At 33.3% G+C, this 12,844-nt stretch overlaps 3 protein-coding genes across 3 annotated transcripts; 2 read left to right on the forward strand and 1 right to left on the reverse strand.

Annotated features, from left to right (window-relative positions):
- Positions 1 to 2,094: 2,094 nt before the first annotated feature.
- On the forward strand, positions 2,095 to 6,022 carry LOC107486416 (protein-tyrosine-phosphatase MKP1). The gene is made up of 3 exons (XM_016106948.3): positions 2,095 to 5,090; positions 5,189 to 5,374; positions 5,871 to 6,022. Exons 1-2 carry the CDS (start codon positions 2,607 to 2,609, stop codon positions 5,243 to 5,245), a joined length of 2,541 nt encoding a protein of 846 aa, XP_015962434.1. The 5' UTR covers positions 2,095 to 2,606; the 3' UTR covers positions 5,246 to 5,374; positions 5,871 to 6,022.
- Positions 6,023 to 7,447: 1,425 nt separating this feature from the next.
- On the forward strand, positions 7,448 to 9,229 carry LOC107486415 (60S ribosomal protein L23a). Its single transcript, XM_016106947.3, has 4 exons — positions 7,448 to 7,554; positions 7,767 to 7,814; positions 8,370 to 8,736; positions 8,963 to 9,229. Exons 2-4 carry the CDS (start codon positions 7,799 to 7,801, stop codon positions 9,045 to 9,047), a joined length of 468 nt encoding a protein of 155 aa, XP_015962433.1. The 5' UTR covers positions 7,448 to 7,554; positions 7,767 to 7,798; the 3' UTR covers positions 9,048 to 9,229.
- Positions 9,230 to 9,516: 287 nt separating this feature from the next.
- On the reverse strand, positions 9,517 to 12,036 carry LOC107486414 (psbP-like protein 1, chloroplastic). Its single transcript, XM_016106946.3, has 7 exons — positions 11,877 to 12,036; positions 11,680 to 11,782; positions 11,134 to 11,214; positions 10,804 to 11,009; positions 10,583 to 10,654; positions 10,018 to 10,114; positions 9,517 to 9,834 (listed from the first exon to the last, which is right to left on the reverse strand). Exons 1-7 carry the CDS (start codon positions 11,937 to 11,939, stop codon positions 9,731 to 9,733), a joined length of 726 nt encoding a protein of 241 aa, XP_015962432.1. The 5' UTR covers positions 11,940 to 12,036; the 3' UTR covers positions 9,517 to 9,730.
- Between the last annotated feature and the right edge of the window lie 808 nt (positions 12,037 to 12,844).

Here is a 12,844-nt window from a genome sequence, read left to right on the forward strand (position 1 = left end):
ATGTGAGTAGTGTAAAAATAAAAAAAAGAGAAATATAAAAAATTTATATTTTTTATTGTAAAAAATTAGCAACTTAGGATTTTAGTAATGACATAAAAAATAATATTTTTTATTTTTTCTTTATAAAATGTTAGTCCTTTTTTCTAAAATGATGTTATATAATGCCAGATGTGTTAATTTCTATTGAGAGAACTAAGAAAAAACCTAAGGGACTGAAATACTATGAAACTTTCAACCCCAATATGCTGTTTTCCAATGACATATCTACCATGCATTGATATAAAGTTTATGAGCAATTCTTAAACTTCTTCATTCTTATTGATTCTTTCTTTAATATACTTCTTTGTTGGCTTGCAAGTAGTTAATTAACTTTGCATCTAGAGATATCCAAGTGTGTTTACTACAATGTAGAGTAAATAGTTATCAACTTTGCATTAGTCCTTTTGATTTACTCAAGTAGAGTTATTATTAATTTTTGGTTTAATTACTTTCCTGTTTTCTATAGTTTTACGAAATTTTTAATTAGGTCCTTATATTTTTTTTTATTGAGTCTTTGCGCTAATTTTTTTTAATTGAATCTTTACACTTTTTTTCCTTTTATTTAGGTCCTTATACCAATTTTTTTTTTTAGTTGGGTCCCTATAAAATTAAGTCAATTATTATTAAGAGAGATTTAATTAAAAAAATTTAATGCAAAGACCCAAGTAAAAAAAAAGTATAAGAATCTAATTAAAAATTTTACAAAATTATAGAGACTTACAGAATAATTAAACCTTAAATTTTTATATTATAAAGTAACACTAAAAAAAGACAAGAATAAGAGAAAAATAATATAATGATATACTACAAAATTATATGACAAGGCATGAATGTGTCCTCATTAGTGTATCTAAAAGATTGTGAACACACAACTTTGTATTAAAATATATGTATCTATATATAGTATGTCATAAACTCATAATACACATATTGATGATCTAATCCATAGTATCGTGTCATTAACATTTCCATGCCATTGTGGCAAAGAGTTACACATATCATATCACTACCAAACTCTATTGTTTATATTTTTAAACATTATTCTATATTAGTTTGATACTAATCTGAGATTCTACTATTCTAGGAGACTCTTAAAATAATAGTTTAGGAAAGTACCTCATAACATAGGAAGAGTTTCAAGTTTACAAAAATACTGATATTTCAGTTGTTTTAATCGTTAGTTTAAATTATAAAAAACATATATAATATGTATTAATTGAAATTAATGATTAAAACAATTAGATACACTTAAAATTTTTTCAATAATAATAAAGGTCAATGAATAAATGTTGCAATTTTTGGTCTTGGAGTCAAATAAATAATTTTTATGATTCACTAAGATATATAACAAGTGTGTTATATAATAATACCAAAGAAAGAAATGCATAAAATTAATTAAATTTCTAACTATATATGCATAAACTTTATCTCTACAAAATATAAATATAACTTTCCTCGAACCTTGAAAATAACCTCTACAAATGATGTTTTGCAAACAAAACGAAGGAATAAATTGATTGTTTCATATGAAAGGGAAGTTTTTTCATCATATGGGTTTGTATTATTAGGGTTTTGAATTTACATTGCAAGACAAATCATTTTCATCATCACTATCTCTCAACTTTTTAGATGGTCAAATTTTCACAATATACTACAATCACATCTTTACTTAAGACAATTGTGTTTCAATAATGTTAAAGAATTTTCAGAAGACTTGGGTTTTAAATACTAATGACCTTTTCTTTTTCTAAGTGAGAAATAGTACAAGTCCTATATATATAAAATTTATTAAAAAATAATGCTATATATTCAAATTTTTTTATTAATCAATTAAGTTAATTTAACAAAACAAAATTAATTATGACTAATATTATTTTAAAAATTATTATTTAATTTAATTAGACTTAGTCGATAAAAAAAATTGAATACATAATATTATTTTTATTTAAAATCAGAATTTAGTAGTTAAAAAATATGATTTTTTTTAAAATTTTATTTTAAAGTTCTTCAAAGTCCCACTCAATATACAAATTACACTATTCACTCATCATTCTCTTCCCTCTATTTCTCTTATAAACACACCACTTTCCCCATTTTCCCTTCTCTCAACTAAGAGTAACACCCTTCTCCAAATTTCAGTCCCAATTCCAAAATTCCCTTTTGTTATGTTCTTCAGTCAAATCCCTAATCCTTTCATTCTTATCTACATCAACAAAAGATAGAAAAAAATGGAATAAGAAAAGAAAAATCTCATCTTTATCATACCCATGGGACGGTTCCTTCCCTTTACCAAATACCCTTCAACAAATTTTTGAGTTAAAGATTCCAGACTCGGTTTCCATTGATCAATTTTCTCCTTGTAACCTAATTTCCCGAACCCTAACTGGGGTTCTGTTTTTCTCCCCTATTTTCAAATGCAGAACCCTAATTGGCTCCGATTCCTTAAATATCGCTTAATCCCTAACTTTTATCCATAGCAGAAAAAAAACCTGAAAATCTAACTGCTAGGGTTCTTCCCTCGACATATCTTACTAAGGTTTTCACAAAAATCCCATTTTTCTTCTCTCATGGTGGGAAACGACGATGCTGGTGACCGGAGAGTGTTTTGGAGGTCGGCGTCGTGGTCCTCCTCTCGCACCGGCACCGCTTCCAGCAATAACCCATCCGGTGAGGCGGATCCAAATTCCTGCGGCGGAGACACTGTCACCGGCCAGAATCGCAAGTTCTGTCCGCCGCCACTTACGCCGCGATCGCAGCAGAGTTCCAAGTCCCGGTCGAGCCTGCCGCCCCTCCAGCCGCTTTCGATAGCCCGGCGGAGCCTCGATGAGTGGCCGCAGGCGAGCTCTGATGACATTGGGGAGTGGTTGCCCCCGCAGCCGCCGTTGACCCCCGGTGGCGGCATGAGAGGTAACCCTGGTGAAAGGTTGAAACTTGATCTCTCCTCAATTCAGATGAACAATGATAGGAATTGCAATAATGGCAGTAATAGTAGTGGTAATAATAATAGTTGTAACAATAATGGTGTTAGTGGACTCTTGAAGAGGGATAGAATTGCATTTTTTGATAAGGAGTGTTCAAAGGTTGCTGAACATGTTTACCTTGGTGGTGATGCTGTTGCTAAGAATAGGGAAATATTGAAACAGAATGGGATCACTCATATTTTGAACTGTGTTGGTTTTGTGTGCCCCGAGTATTTTAAGGCTGATTTTGTGTATAGAACATTGTGGCTTCAGGATAGTCCTTCAGAGGATATTACTAGTATCTTGTATGATGTGTTTGATTACTTTGAGGATGTTAGGGAACAATGTGGTAGGGTGTTTGTGCACTGTTGTCAAGGTGTGTCTAGGTCTACTTCGTTGGTGATTGCATACCTCATGTGGAGGGAAGGACAGAGCTTTGATGATGCTTTTCAGTTGGTGAAGGCTGCGAGGGGTATTGCCGATCCGAATATGGGATTTGCTTGCCAGTTGTTGCAGTGCCAGAAGAGGGTGCATGCAGTTCCTCTTAGCCCTACCTCTTTGCTTAGGATGTATAGGATGGCTCCACACTCGCCTTATGATCCTTTGCATCTCGTCCCCAAAATGTTAACGGATCCTTCGCCTTCCGCATTGGACTCCAGGGGAGCCTTTTTTGTACATATTCCCACTGCAATATTTGTTTGGATTGGTATGAAGTGTGATTCCATCATGGAAAGGGATGCCAGAGGTGCTGTTGGTCAGATTATTCGCTATGAGAAAGCCGAAGGACCCGTTAAAGTGATTAGAGAAGCTCAGGAACCTGCTGACTTCTGGGAAGTTTTCTCAAGGTTCTTGCCTTTGATGGATAAATCTTACAGTAAAGTAGAGAGTTTCAAATCAAGTGCTAAGGTTCGGCCTGGTGAGAGGAAAGTGGGCTCCTATGATGTTGATTATGAAGTTTTCCAAAAAGCTATTGTTGGAGGTTTTGTGCCACCATTTCCATCATCAGAGGATGAACATGAAACCCATCTTCCTGCAAGAGAGAGTAGTTGGAGTGCTTTAAGGCGTAAAGTTTCCTCTTCTCATATGAAGGAGATTGTCACAGCCCCTAAGTCATCCCTCCCAAGGGTTTATTCCGATTCCATGTTGTGTATTCATTCAACAAAAACTTCATCTCCATCCTCATCATCTATATCATCATCTTCGCCCTCGTATATCTCTCCAGATTCAGTTTCTTCTGATTCCAATTCTCATTTGAAGTTCTTGTCAGAGGTTTCCCCAGATAACTCTGCAGTTTTGACTGCCAATCCAGTGTCTTCATCTTTGTCCAAGTTTTCTAATTTGACCCTGTTGCAAAGTTCTACTTCCCAACCAGTATCTAATAGTGCCGATATCTGTGATATCAAGTTGTCACATCCTCATTCTCACCCAGCCCCGTTGCCTTTGAAAAAACCATCATCTTCCTTGGCCGAACGCAGGGGTAGTTTGTCAAAGTCTTTGCAGTTGCCTCTAATGAATGATAAAACAGAGGTAACAGATAAACCATTGCCTTTGCATGCTAATCGACAAGATGGGGTTCTTGAGAATGGCAACCTAAGCTGTTCGCAACCATCAGATAGTACATATAACTCTTGTGGAACTAACAATCGTGTCGAGGACACAGGCGCTAATTCAATTAATGTGGACTACAAGGATTCTTTGCCCGTTAGAAAGTCTAGTGAGTTGTCAATATATGGTTCCTCAAGTGGATACTTGAAGCCTACATCATCAGATTCACTTCATAATGGGGATGGCTCATTGCAGGGCAAGATATCCCAAACTCTAGTATACCACTGGCCCAATTTAGAAAAGATCGAGACTTTTGGTGCAAGTCATCTGGAATCTAAAGCTGCTTTTGTTGTGTTCTCTCCAACTTTTGATGTCAACGAGGGAAACATTTTATATTTTTGGATAGGGAGGTCTTTCAGTTGCGATGCTTCACGGGTTCAGTTAATCAGAGGTATAGAGTCAGATTTTGTAGGAGAATTTGACTGGAATCGAATTGGTTGTGATGTTCTTACACGGTTAAGTTTGCCGAAGAATACTATTGTCAAGGTATGCCTTTATCTCTCTTTTATCAAGTTCGACTTTTGTCACACCTTGCTGTAACCTTTTTAATAACATGTTGATTGTTAAATTCCTTTTGTGAATAGGTTGTTAGACAGAATGAAGAACCACGAGAGTTCCACTCTTTGCTGAGTTCATTGTAGCGAAATGATAGTAGCAGAGCCCTCGTCTCCAATAACTTGCATAACCTTTACTGCGTATGCAGCTGTGATTACCTACGTCACTTTCATTCTCTGATTTTGATCTTCCCTTGGGACAAGATATCAAGTGAGGTATTGATAGGCATCTTACAATCTCCATTACTAGTTCAAAATATTTTTCCTTAATCAGTTAATCTTGATTTTTTTTTAATCATGGTAATAGTTGTTTTCTTAAATCTTCTGTGTTGTTTATAACATGTTTAGAACTAACTTAACTATTCTAAACTTAGTTGCAAGTGTGGATTTTGAAACTCTTATTGAATCTCAATAGAAAAGACAAAGCTTTAGCATTGCTGGTTTAATTTTTTTGCATGAAAAATACTAATGAACGTGTGCATGAAATGGTAATTCAAATGTATTTTGTGTTGATGGATAGTTTCAAGAATAACAACTTCATGTAACTATTGTTAATACTTGTGTTCAGGGAGGGAATAATAAGTTTGCAGACAATCATGTCATTTCAAAATAGACTTTGGTCTTAGATGAGATTGAGAGTTTATTTTGTTTTCGATTTAGAGAAATGATATTTGCAACACCAATAACAAACTTTGTTGCTTGTTGGTTGCAGGAGGTTGCCACTTTGCCAAGTCCATGATCCTAGTTCAGCTTATTGTACAGTGCTTTTACACCTTCAATTTGGACATTTATGTTCTGCATATAGAAAATTCTTGCTTATTCACATTTATTAGATTTAAAGAAAAATGTTCATGCTTTCTCTCATGATGCTTTACTTCATATGTCCCTGAATCAGGAAGTTCTAGATACAAACAAAGAGATTGGATGATATCAAACTCCTTAATAGCTAGTCAAGTAGTCATGGGGTATTCTACAGAGATTTAAAATGTAAGGGAAAAAAGAAACTATGGCAAATTTTTTTTTGAAAAAAAAGGAAATACCTTTTCTGATACAATGAAATGGCAAACATGACTTTTAAAAGGGGAAAATTATCTTAATGCTGCAAATAACAAATGAAATAGTGAACTACCACAAAGGAACAAACTTGAAAAAACTAAAAAAAGTGTGTTGTGCATAGTAAGATTTAATTATTATTTTTAATCATGAAAGAGATGAAAATTGTATATTAAATTCTATTTATTAAAGATTGATTTAGTTAGACAAAATCATAAAAAATGGGTTGTTTGCTGAGTACTAGTAGTCTTGCAGATTACTACTGGTTTTTTTTTTTTCAGAGAAGAAAAATATTTTACCAATGATAAGAAAAGATAAAATTAAGTTTAAGGAAAAAAAAAAGGAGGTTCTATGTTAAACTAAAAAAGGAGTTTAAGAGTAAATTTGAAATTTAATTACAAAAAATCTCAACTCGTAGGAACTGAGGCAGATTTGAGGTTCTTTTGTTTCTGCATCCTTCCAGATTCCTACACTAGATAGAGTGATTTATAATAAAGAACAAATAGTAGCCATTTGTATTTTGCAATTAATTGTATACTTGCATTACCGCTGACATCTCAATTTGAAGAAAACTAGGCACCGCATCATAAAGCGGTCATACTTAAATACCAATTTGTCCTATTCTTTCGCTAATTTATACATACAACTATTTGCTACCTTAAATATATACCTAACACCATCACAATATTTGAATCAATGTTAAGAACAAATCTTGAAGGCTGCGTTTATTTAAAAAGATAAAATATTAAGATAAAGATACGGAGACATAAAAATTGTGTTTGATAGAAAAGACACGAACATAAATATTATATTTAGAAATATTAAATTAGTATATTTTATGTCCATCATAAAAAAGATATAGAGATATTAACAAGAAATTTAATTTATATATATTTTAATATCATTTTACATATTTTAGTTATATTTGATTTAAGTAGTTGAACCAATCATTTAGGCTGTGTTTAGTTTTAAAAATAAAAAACACTCGATAACGGAAAACAGGGTCTTGCGGACCAATGATTTGCTGCATGTACAAAGTGGAATTCGAACTCTTGACATTTGCTTAAGCGGACAAGTGAGCTGACTACTCAACCAATTCAAGTTGGTTTGTGGGTTATTCTTGGTAAGGGTAGTTGAGATAGTTTTAAAAGGGCTTTGTTGGGGCTCATGGGCCATAGCCGCTCTCAACAACAGATTCGAACTGGGGCCCAAAACTCATGTTTCGGGTCACTGCGACGACAAGGTTATTCCCGTAATTTCGTGTTCTGTATAAATCTCGTATCCACGTAATGTTCACAAATCCAAAACCCTAATCCTCAGCAGCTGCACCAGCTCTTCCAACTGTAAGCTTTCTTACTTTCAACTGATTCAGATTCACATGCACTTACCTATTCGATTTGTTATAGTCACCCATAAATTTTATTACTGAATCAGAAGAGCCATTGTTGAATTTGAATATTTGAAGTTCTCATTGATTTCTGTATTTTCCCTCTTTTTTTAACCTTATTATATGCTTTAACGGGTTTATTCAATTTATCGATATATGCATGTGCAGGAGCTTGTAAGAAGGGTAGCTGAGCGTTTGCAATGGCTCCCGCTAAGGGTGAATTCAAATTTAAACATTTTTTTATTGGTTTTATTGTCCAATTTTTCATGTTCATACTTTATCTTCCTTTTAATGTGCCTTTGTCTGTTTGTGCTAATGTTAATTGGTTGATTGTTATCCATTTTTTATTTTATTTTATTTTTTTGTTTGGTATTTGGTCAATAGGGCTCTGAGTTTTGAATTGTACATAACACTGATAAATAACTTAGAATATGAATAAGTGAACCTAATTTACAGGACATGGATGTGCTCATTTCCTTGGTTTATACCTGAACTAATGATGACCATTTTATAATTTCTTAAACTTTTCTCTTTAGACTTGTTTTTGGAGTATTTGCTGAGACATTGGCAAACAATTTCTTAGTTTTGTGTATACTGTGATTTGCACTATGTTCAGCACTCATCTTGACAGATTCCCCAATGTGTTATATAAGCTTGACAATACATTAGTTTAGTGTATTATTTTTATAAATGTCGATTTAGCAGTATAGGAGCAAATATTGGAAATCATTTTAAAATAGTGAATCTAACAAGCTTGTTGTTCTTGTGTAGCTGATAATACCAAAAAGGCTGATCCCAAAGCTCAGGCTTTGAAGGCAGCCAAGGCTGTTAAATCAGGTGGCAAAGTCTTTAAAAAGAAAGCTAATAAGATCAGGACCAAAGTCACATTTCACCGACCAAAGACACTCAAGAAGGACAGGAACCCTAAGTATCCTCGCATCAGTGCACCACCAAGAAACAAGTTGGACCATTATCAGATTCTTAAGTTTCCTCTTACCACAGAGTCTGCAATGAAGAAGATTGAGGATAACAACACACTGGTTTTCATTGTTGACCTCCGTGCTGACAAAAAGAAGATTAAAGATGCCGTCAAGAAAATGTATGATATTCAAGCCAAGAAAGTTAATACCTTGATCAGGTAACGGACAAGACAATGCATTTCAATTCTGCTACATGCAAACTTTGCTAGTTGCTGTTTTCTAGCATTCTTGGAATTAATACAATACTAATATTAATCATTTATATGTCAATGTTACAAGATTGTGTTTCTTATGTTAATCGAATGCAGACTGCTTCGTTGCGTGGATGATAATATTTGGGTGCGTTATAATGTTTTAACAAACTTTTCATTTCCTTATATGCAGGCCGGACGGAACGAAGAAAGCCTATGTGAGGTTGACTCCGGATTACGACGCTTTGGATGTAGCCAACAAAATTGGCATAATCTAAGTTGTGCTGCTTTATTTGAGAAAAGTCCATCAATGGTTGCTTAGATAGTTGTTCTTGTTATACATGCCCCTTTTGCTAGGACTCTTTGTTATCCATATGTATCAACTAAAGAATTGTCTATTCAATTTTGGGAATTGTTTTATGAACTCAATTTTATACCATGGCAATCTGTTCTTGATCGACTTTTTGATTTAGAACTATTAGTGTTTAATTTGCAGCATAAGGTGCTTTGCCTTGTATGGTAGATTTAGATTTAGTAACAGGTTTTATTGGTCCAATAATATTGGATCAAAAAGTTATTTTGATTGTGCCTAACTGAAACCGTTATATTAGCCACGTATTTGTATCATAATTTCAGAAAGTTATAATTAGGACAAGCCAAATAAGGAATGTGTGGTTCTGATGTAAAATATTCCATGAAATTATTATCAGTTATAACAATAGAAATGAATAATATGCAAAGCACCAATTTATCTGAAATTCAATTTTTTTTTTGTTTATCCTTTTGGGGAACAAATAATAGTTATATTTTGTTCTTTTTGTACAATGCATTGCTCAATTCAGCATACACTATTTGTAATAAGTTATAAGCAAAATCGACACTGAACTCTCCAAAATGAACATTCTCGCTTATAGAAGAGTTCTTTATCTCTAATACAAAATGGTTATAAATGGTGATATTATCAAACATTGAAAATCTTGAAGGAATCTATAACTGTCTGCAGTCTGTCCTTCATCTTCCCCCATCTTCTCTCATTTGCTCCTGTGGTCAATGTGTAAAATTTACCTGCAATGTTTAACAACTCAAGAGTGTGTTCAAAAGAATTTAACTCAATAGCACAAGAAACAAAATCATATGATGTTATAGTTGATAATGAATCTAATTGCTCTTCACCACTCAATAGTGTTTGCTCTATTTTATGGTCATTCTCACTTTTTGGCACATTCAAAAGTAAGGATCCAACCATACCATTGCCAATGGAAACTGTGCTAAGAGCATGCCGAGTATAGTTCGGAGCTTGCGCTATGAACTCAAATCGATAATATGCTTTTCCATCAATATCTTGCTGTAACATCAAAAGATGGTGCATGCTATGATCAGTGTTTTGTAGTTGTTGTATAAATATATATAAGAGCTCAAACCCCAGAAGAAATGAATGAACGAGTCTTATGACAGAGAAATATGATGACAACATAAAATGTGTTAGAAAATTTTCATTTAGCAAGATCTCATATGATTCATGGACAAAGCTATGCGCAAACCAAATTCCATAAGAATCATGTGACAAATACACTAGCTTCAACTTGCTTAAAAAATTTGACGTGTCGTACAAGCTGTCTATTTCCATCATTAAACGAAAAGCGACAAGCAGCACTGAATGGAATCCAAAATTTCCAATGGTAGTAAAGGAACTGATAATATTTTACTACTTCAAATAACTATATATCCTCAGTAAAGTTTGATATTCGAAATGAAATGAAACTAGCAGAACATAGTAGTACAAGGGAAGAGAATTCATAGCTGAACAACAAACCTCTGTTGCCTCAATTATCTTTGTTTTCTGGGTTGGAGGAGCCAAAACCTTCTTGATTAGAGTTTCACCAACCTACAAAACAAACTTAAAGGAATAACTCCTTTCGTTCGGTTCAAGATATCAAAATAAGAGGAGGCCTAAACAGNNNNGGTTGTTGGTTGGTTGTGTATTTCATTATAGTTCTATAAACACAATGCAACTTGCACTGATACAAGGCAAACCTGTTGAGGGGACCCGAATTCTCGAATATCCTGTTTGCCGGTAGGGATCATATTTACACTAACACTTTCAAGGGGTTCGATGACATCTTTGAACACCTTATCTTGACCTTCAATCACTACTTCCTGCCATCCAAAAGGGTAGAGAAATTGGTATCCGTCTTTCTTATCCAATACCGGCAGATACCCTTTCTTATTTTCTGCAGCAACTGAGCAATATCAAGCGTAAATCCACGATATATCAGGCATCGGCATTTAGGTAAGTTAAGAGGTGAAGAAAATGCAATGACTTCCAACATATGGAAAACTCAACTGCCTAAAATGCAATCTTACAGGAGTATGAATGTTGGTTGAACAAAAAAACCAAAGGGGTTGTAGAACCAATGGCGATTACTTGACGCCTTCCAGGTCTATCTGCCAAACCGTCACAAGAGATTAGACAAAGATTATACCAATTCAGAATTCATAAAATCTTCTACCTAAGTTCCCTATCATGCTATGCTAAGTTTTCTTGAAGAAAAATAAACAACAATCCTACTTCTCACTACAGTCCATATTGACATTGTTATTGGGCATTTGGTTTGTACGAAAAATCGACATCACCTTTCTAAACTACACCTTAATCTAGTGTTTTCATTGATTGGAAAATCATAAAAGGAGAAATTGTTGGCAAAAACAAGTTCATTGAGCTCCTTGCATACCCTTTTAGAAGTTAAAAAAAAAAAGACAGCAAGATAGTGCCAATGATGCAAAACAAACAGATTAATTCTAAAGTTCAAGTCACAATAAAATGTGTACTATACACTAAACACTACACACTATACACTATACAACATTTTATGAAATAATGATAGCTGTGAAAGGGAGACAAAAATTGACCTTGGGAAAGTGACCCTGTTGAATTAGATTGTGATGGAACTTGTGCAGCTTTGACAATGAAAGAAATGCTCTCTCTTCTAGAGGAACGGGAAGCACCATGCTTCTGTAAAAGGATTCACAAACACAAATTAAAAGAGATTGAATCAAACTACAAAGCTAAAACATATGAAAGAGAGAAAGAGAGAGAGATGGTGTACCTGAGGGAAAGAATTATGGAAGAGGGTTTGGTGAAGTGTAGGAGAATTCTGGAGGGAAGCCATTGTTATTATGGCTTTAGAAAATGCAGAGAGAAAGTGAAACTAGTGTTGTTTGATTCTTAATGCATTCTATCTTTGTGGTGGAGGAGAACCCTTGTGACTTGGACTTATCCTTTTATGCTATAGTGTGTTAGTGTCCATGTGGATGTTCCATATCTTATTTACTTTTCTTTTTTCCTTTGAGGATATCTAATTGTAATGTGTAATTTAGTACAAAACAAAGTACTAGGTAAAGTGTGTTCATGTTGTTGAAAAACATAACAATCACTAAAGTAGTCAAGTTTTGAGATGAAATAGTTCATGCTGAAAAAATTTCATTAAAATTCTTTATTAGACTTTAATAATAGTATTTAAATATTAATGATAAGAAAAAAAAATTACAGCTATTTTAGTATTTCCTGAATGTTGCAATACATGATTAGATGTTTGTGTAAAATTATTTCTATGAAAATTAAATTCATATGTCAATATTTCAACATTATAAATCACTACTATTTTAATAGTTTATTTTAAAATCTTACCTCTAATATTCATGTCTATCCTTTGATAATTAAATGAAGAATACTATTCTACTCTAAAAGAAAACTTGTAGTCTAATTAATTAGACTTTAAAAATAATAAACAAATATATTTAATGTTTAGAGAAAGACGAGATTTGGAAAAGTCAAATCAAATAGTCAAAGAGTCTACAAAGGAAAACCATATATTGTTTTTTTTTTCCCATAACGGATCAAATGTTAATATTTGGAGCTATAGTAAGGGTAAAAAAGTCCTTTTCGAAAACAAAGAAAACTGACACACCTTCTACATTAACCGTAAAAAAATTGAATTTATTTCACTAAATCATTTTTATGAATTTAATTTTAATATATTATGTATAAAATAATTTTTATATTTTTATCTAATTA

This window comes from Arachis duranensis, chromosome 4 (genome assembly GCF_000817695.3).
Source record: "Arachis duranensis cultivar V14167 chromosome 4, aradu.V14167.gnm2.J7QH, whole genome shotgun sequence".
NCBI lineage: Eukaryota > Viridiplantae > Streptophyta > Magnoliopsida > Fabales > Fabaceae > Arachis > Arachis duranensis.

What these genes read in the sequence shown, in the direction of transcription:
- LOC107486416 (XM_016106948.3), top strand. Translation starts at nt 2,607, where the DNA reads ATGGTGGGAAACGACGATGCTGGTGACCGGAGAGTGTTTTGGAGGTCG. An exon ending in CGAAGAATACTATTGTCAAG is followed by an intron (nt 5,091 to 5,188) that starts GTATGCCTTTAT and finishes TTTTGTGAATAG; the next exon opens with GTTGTTAGACAGAATGAAGA.
- LOC107486415 (XM_016106947.3), top strand. An exon ending in AAAGTTAATACCTTGATCAG is followed by an intron (nt 8,737 to 8,962) that starts GTAACGGACAAG and finishes CCTTATATGCAG; the next exon opens with GCCGGACGGAACGAAGAAAG.
- LOC107486414 (XM_016106946.3), bottom strand. Translation starts at nt 11,939, where the DNA reads ATGGCTTCCCTCCAGAATTCTCCTACACTTCACCAAACCCTCTTCCAT. An exon ending in TCCATAATTCTTTCCCTCAG is followed by an intron (nt 11,783 to 11,876) that starts GTACACCATCTC and finishes ATCCTTTTACAG; the next exon opens with AAGCATGGTGCTTCCCGTTC. An exon ending in CAACCAACATTCATACTCCT is followed by an intron (nt 11,010 to 11,133) that starts GTAAGATTGCAT and finishes GATATTGCTCAG; the next exon opens with TTGCTGCAGAAAATAAGAAA.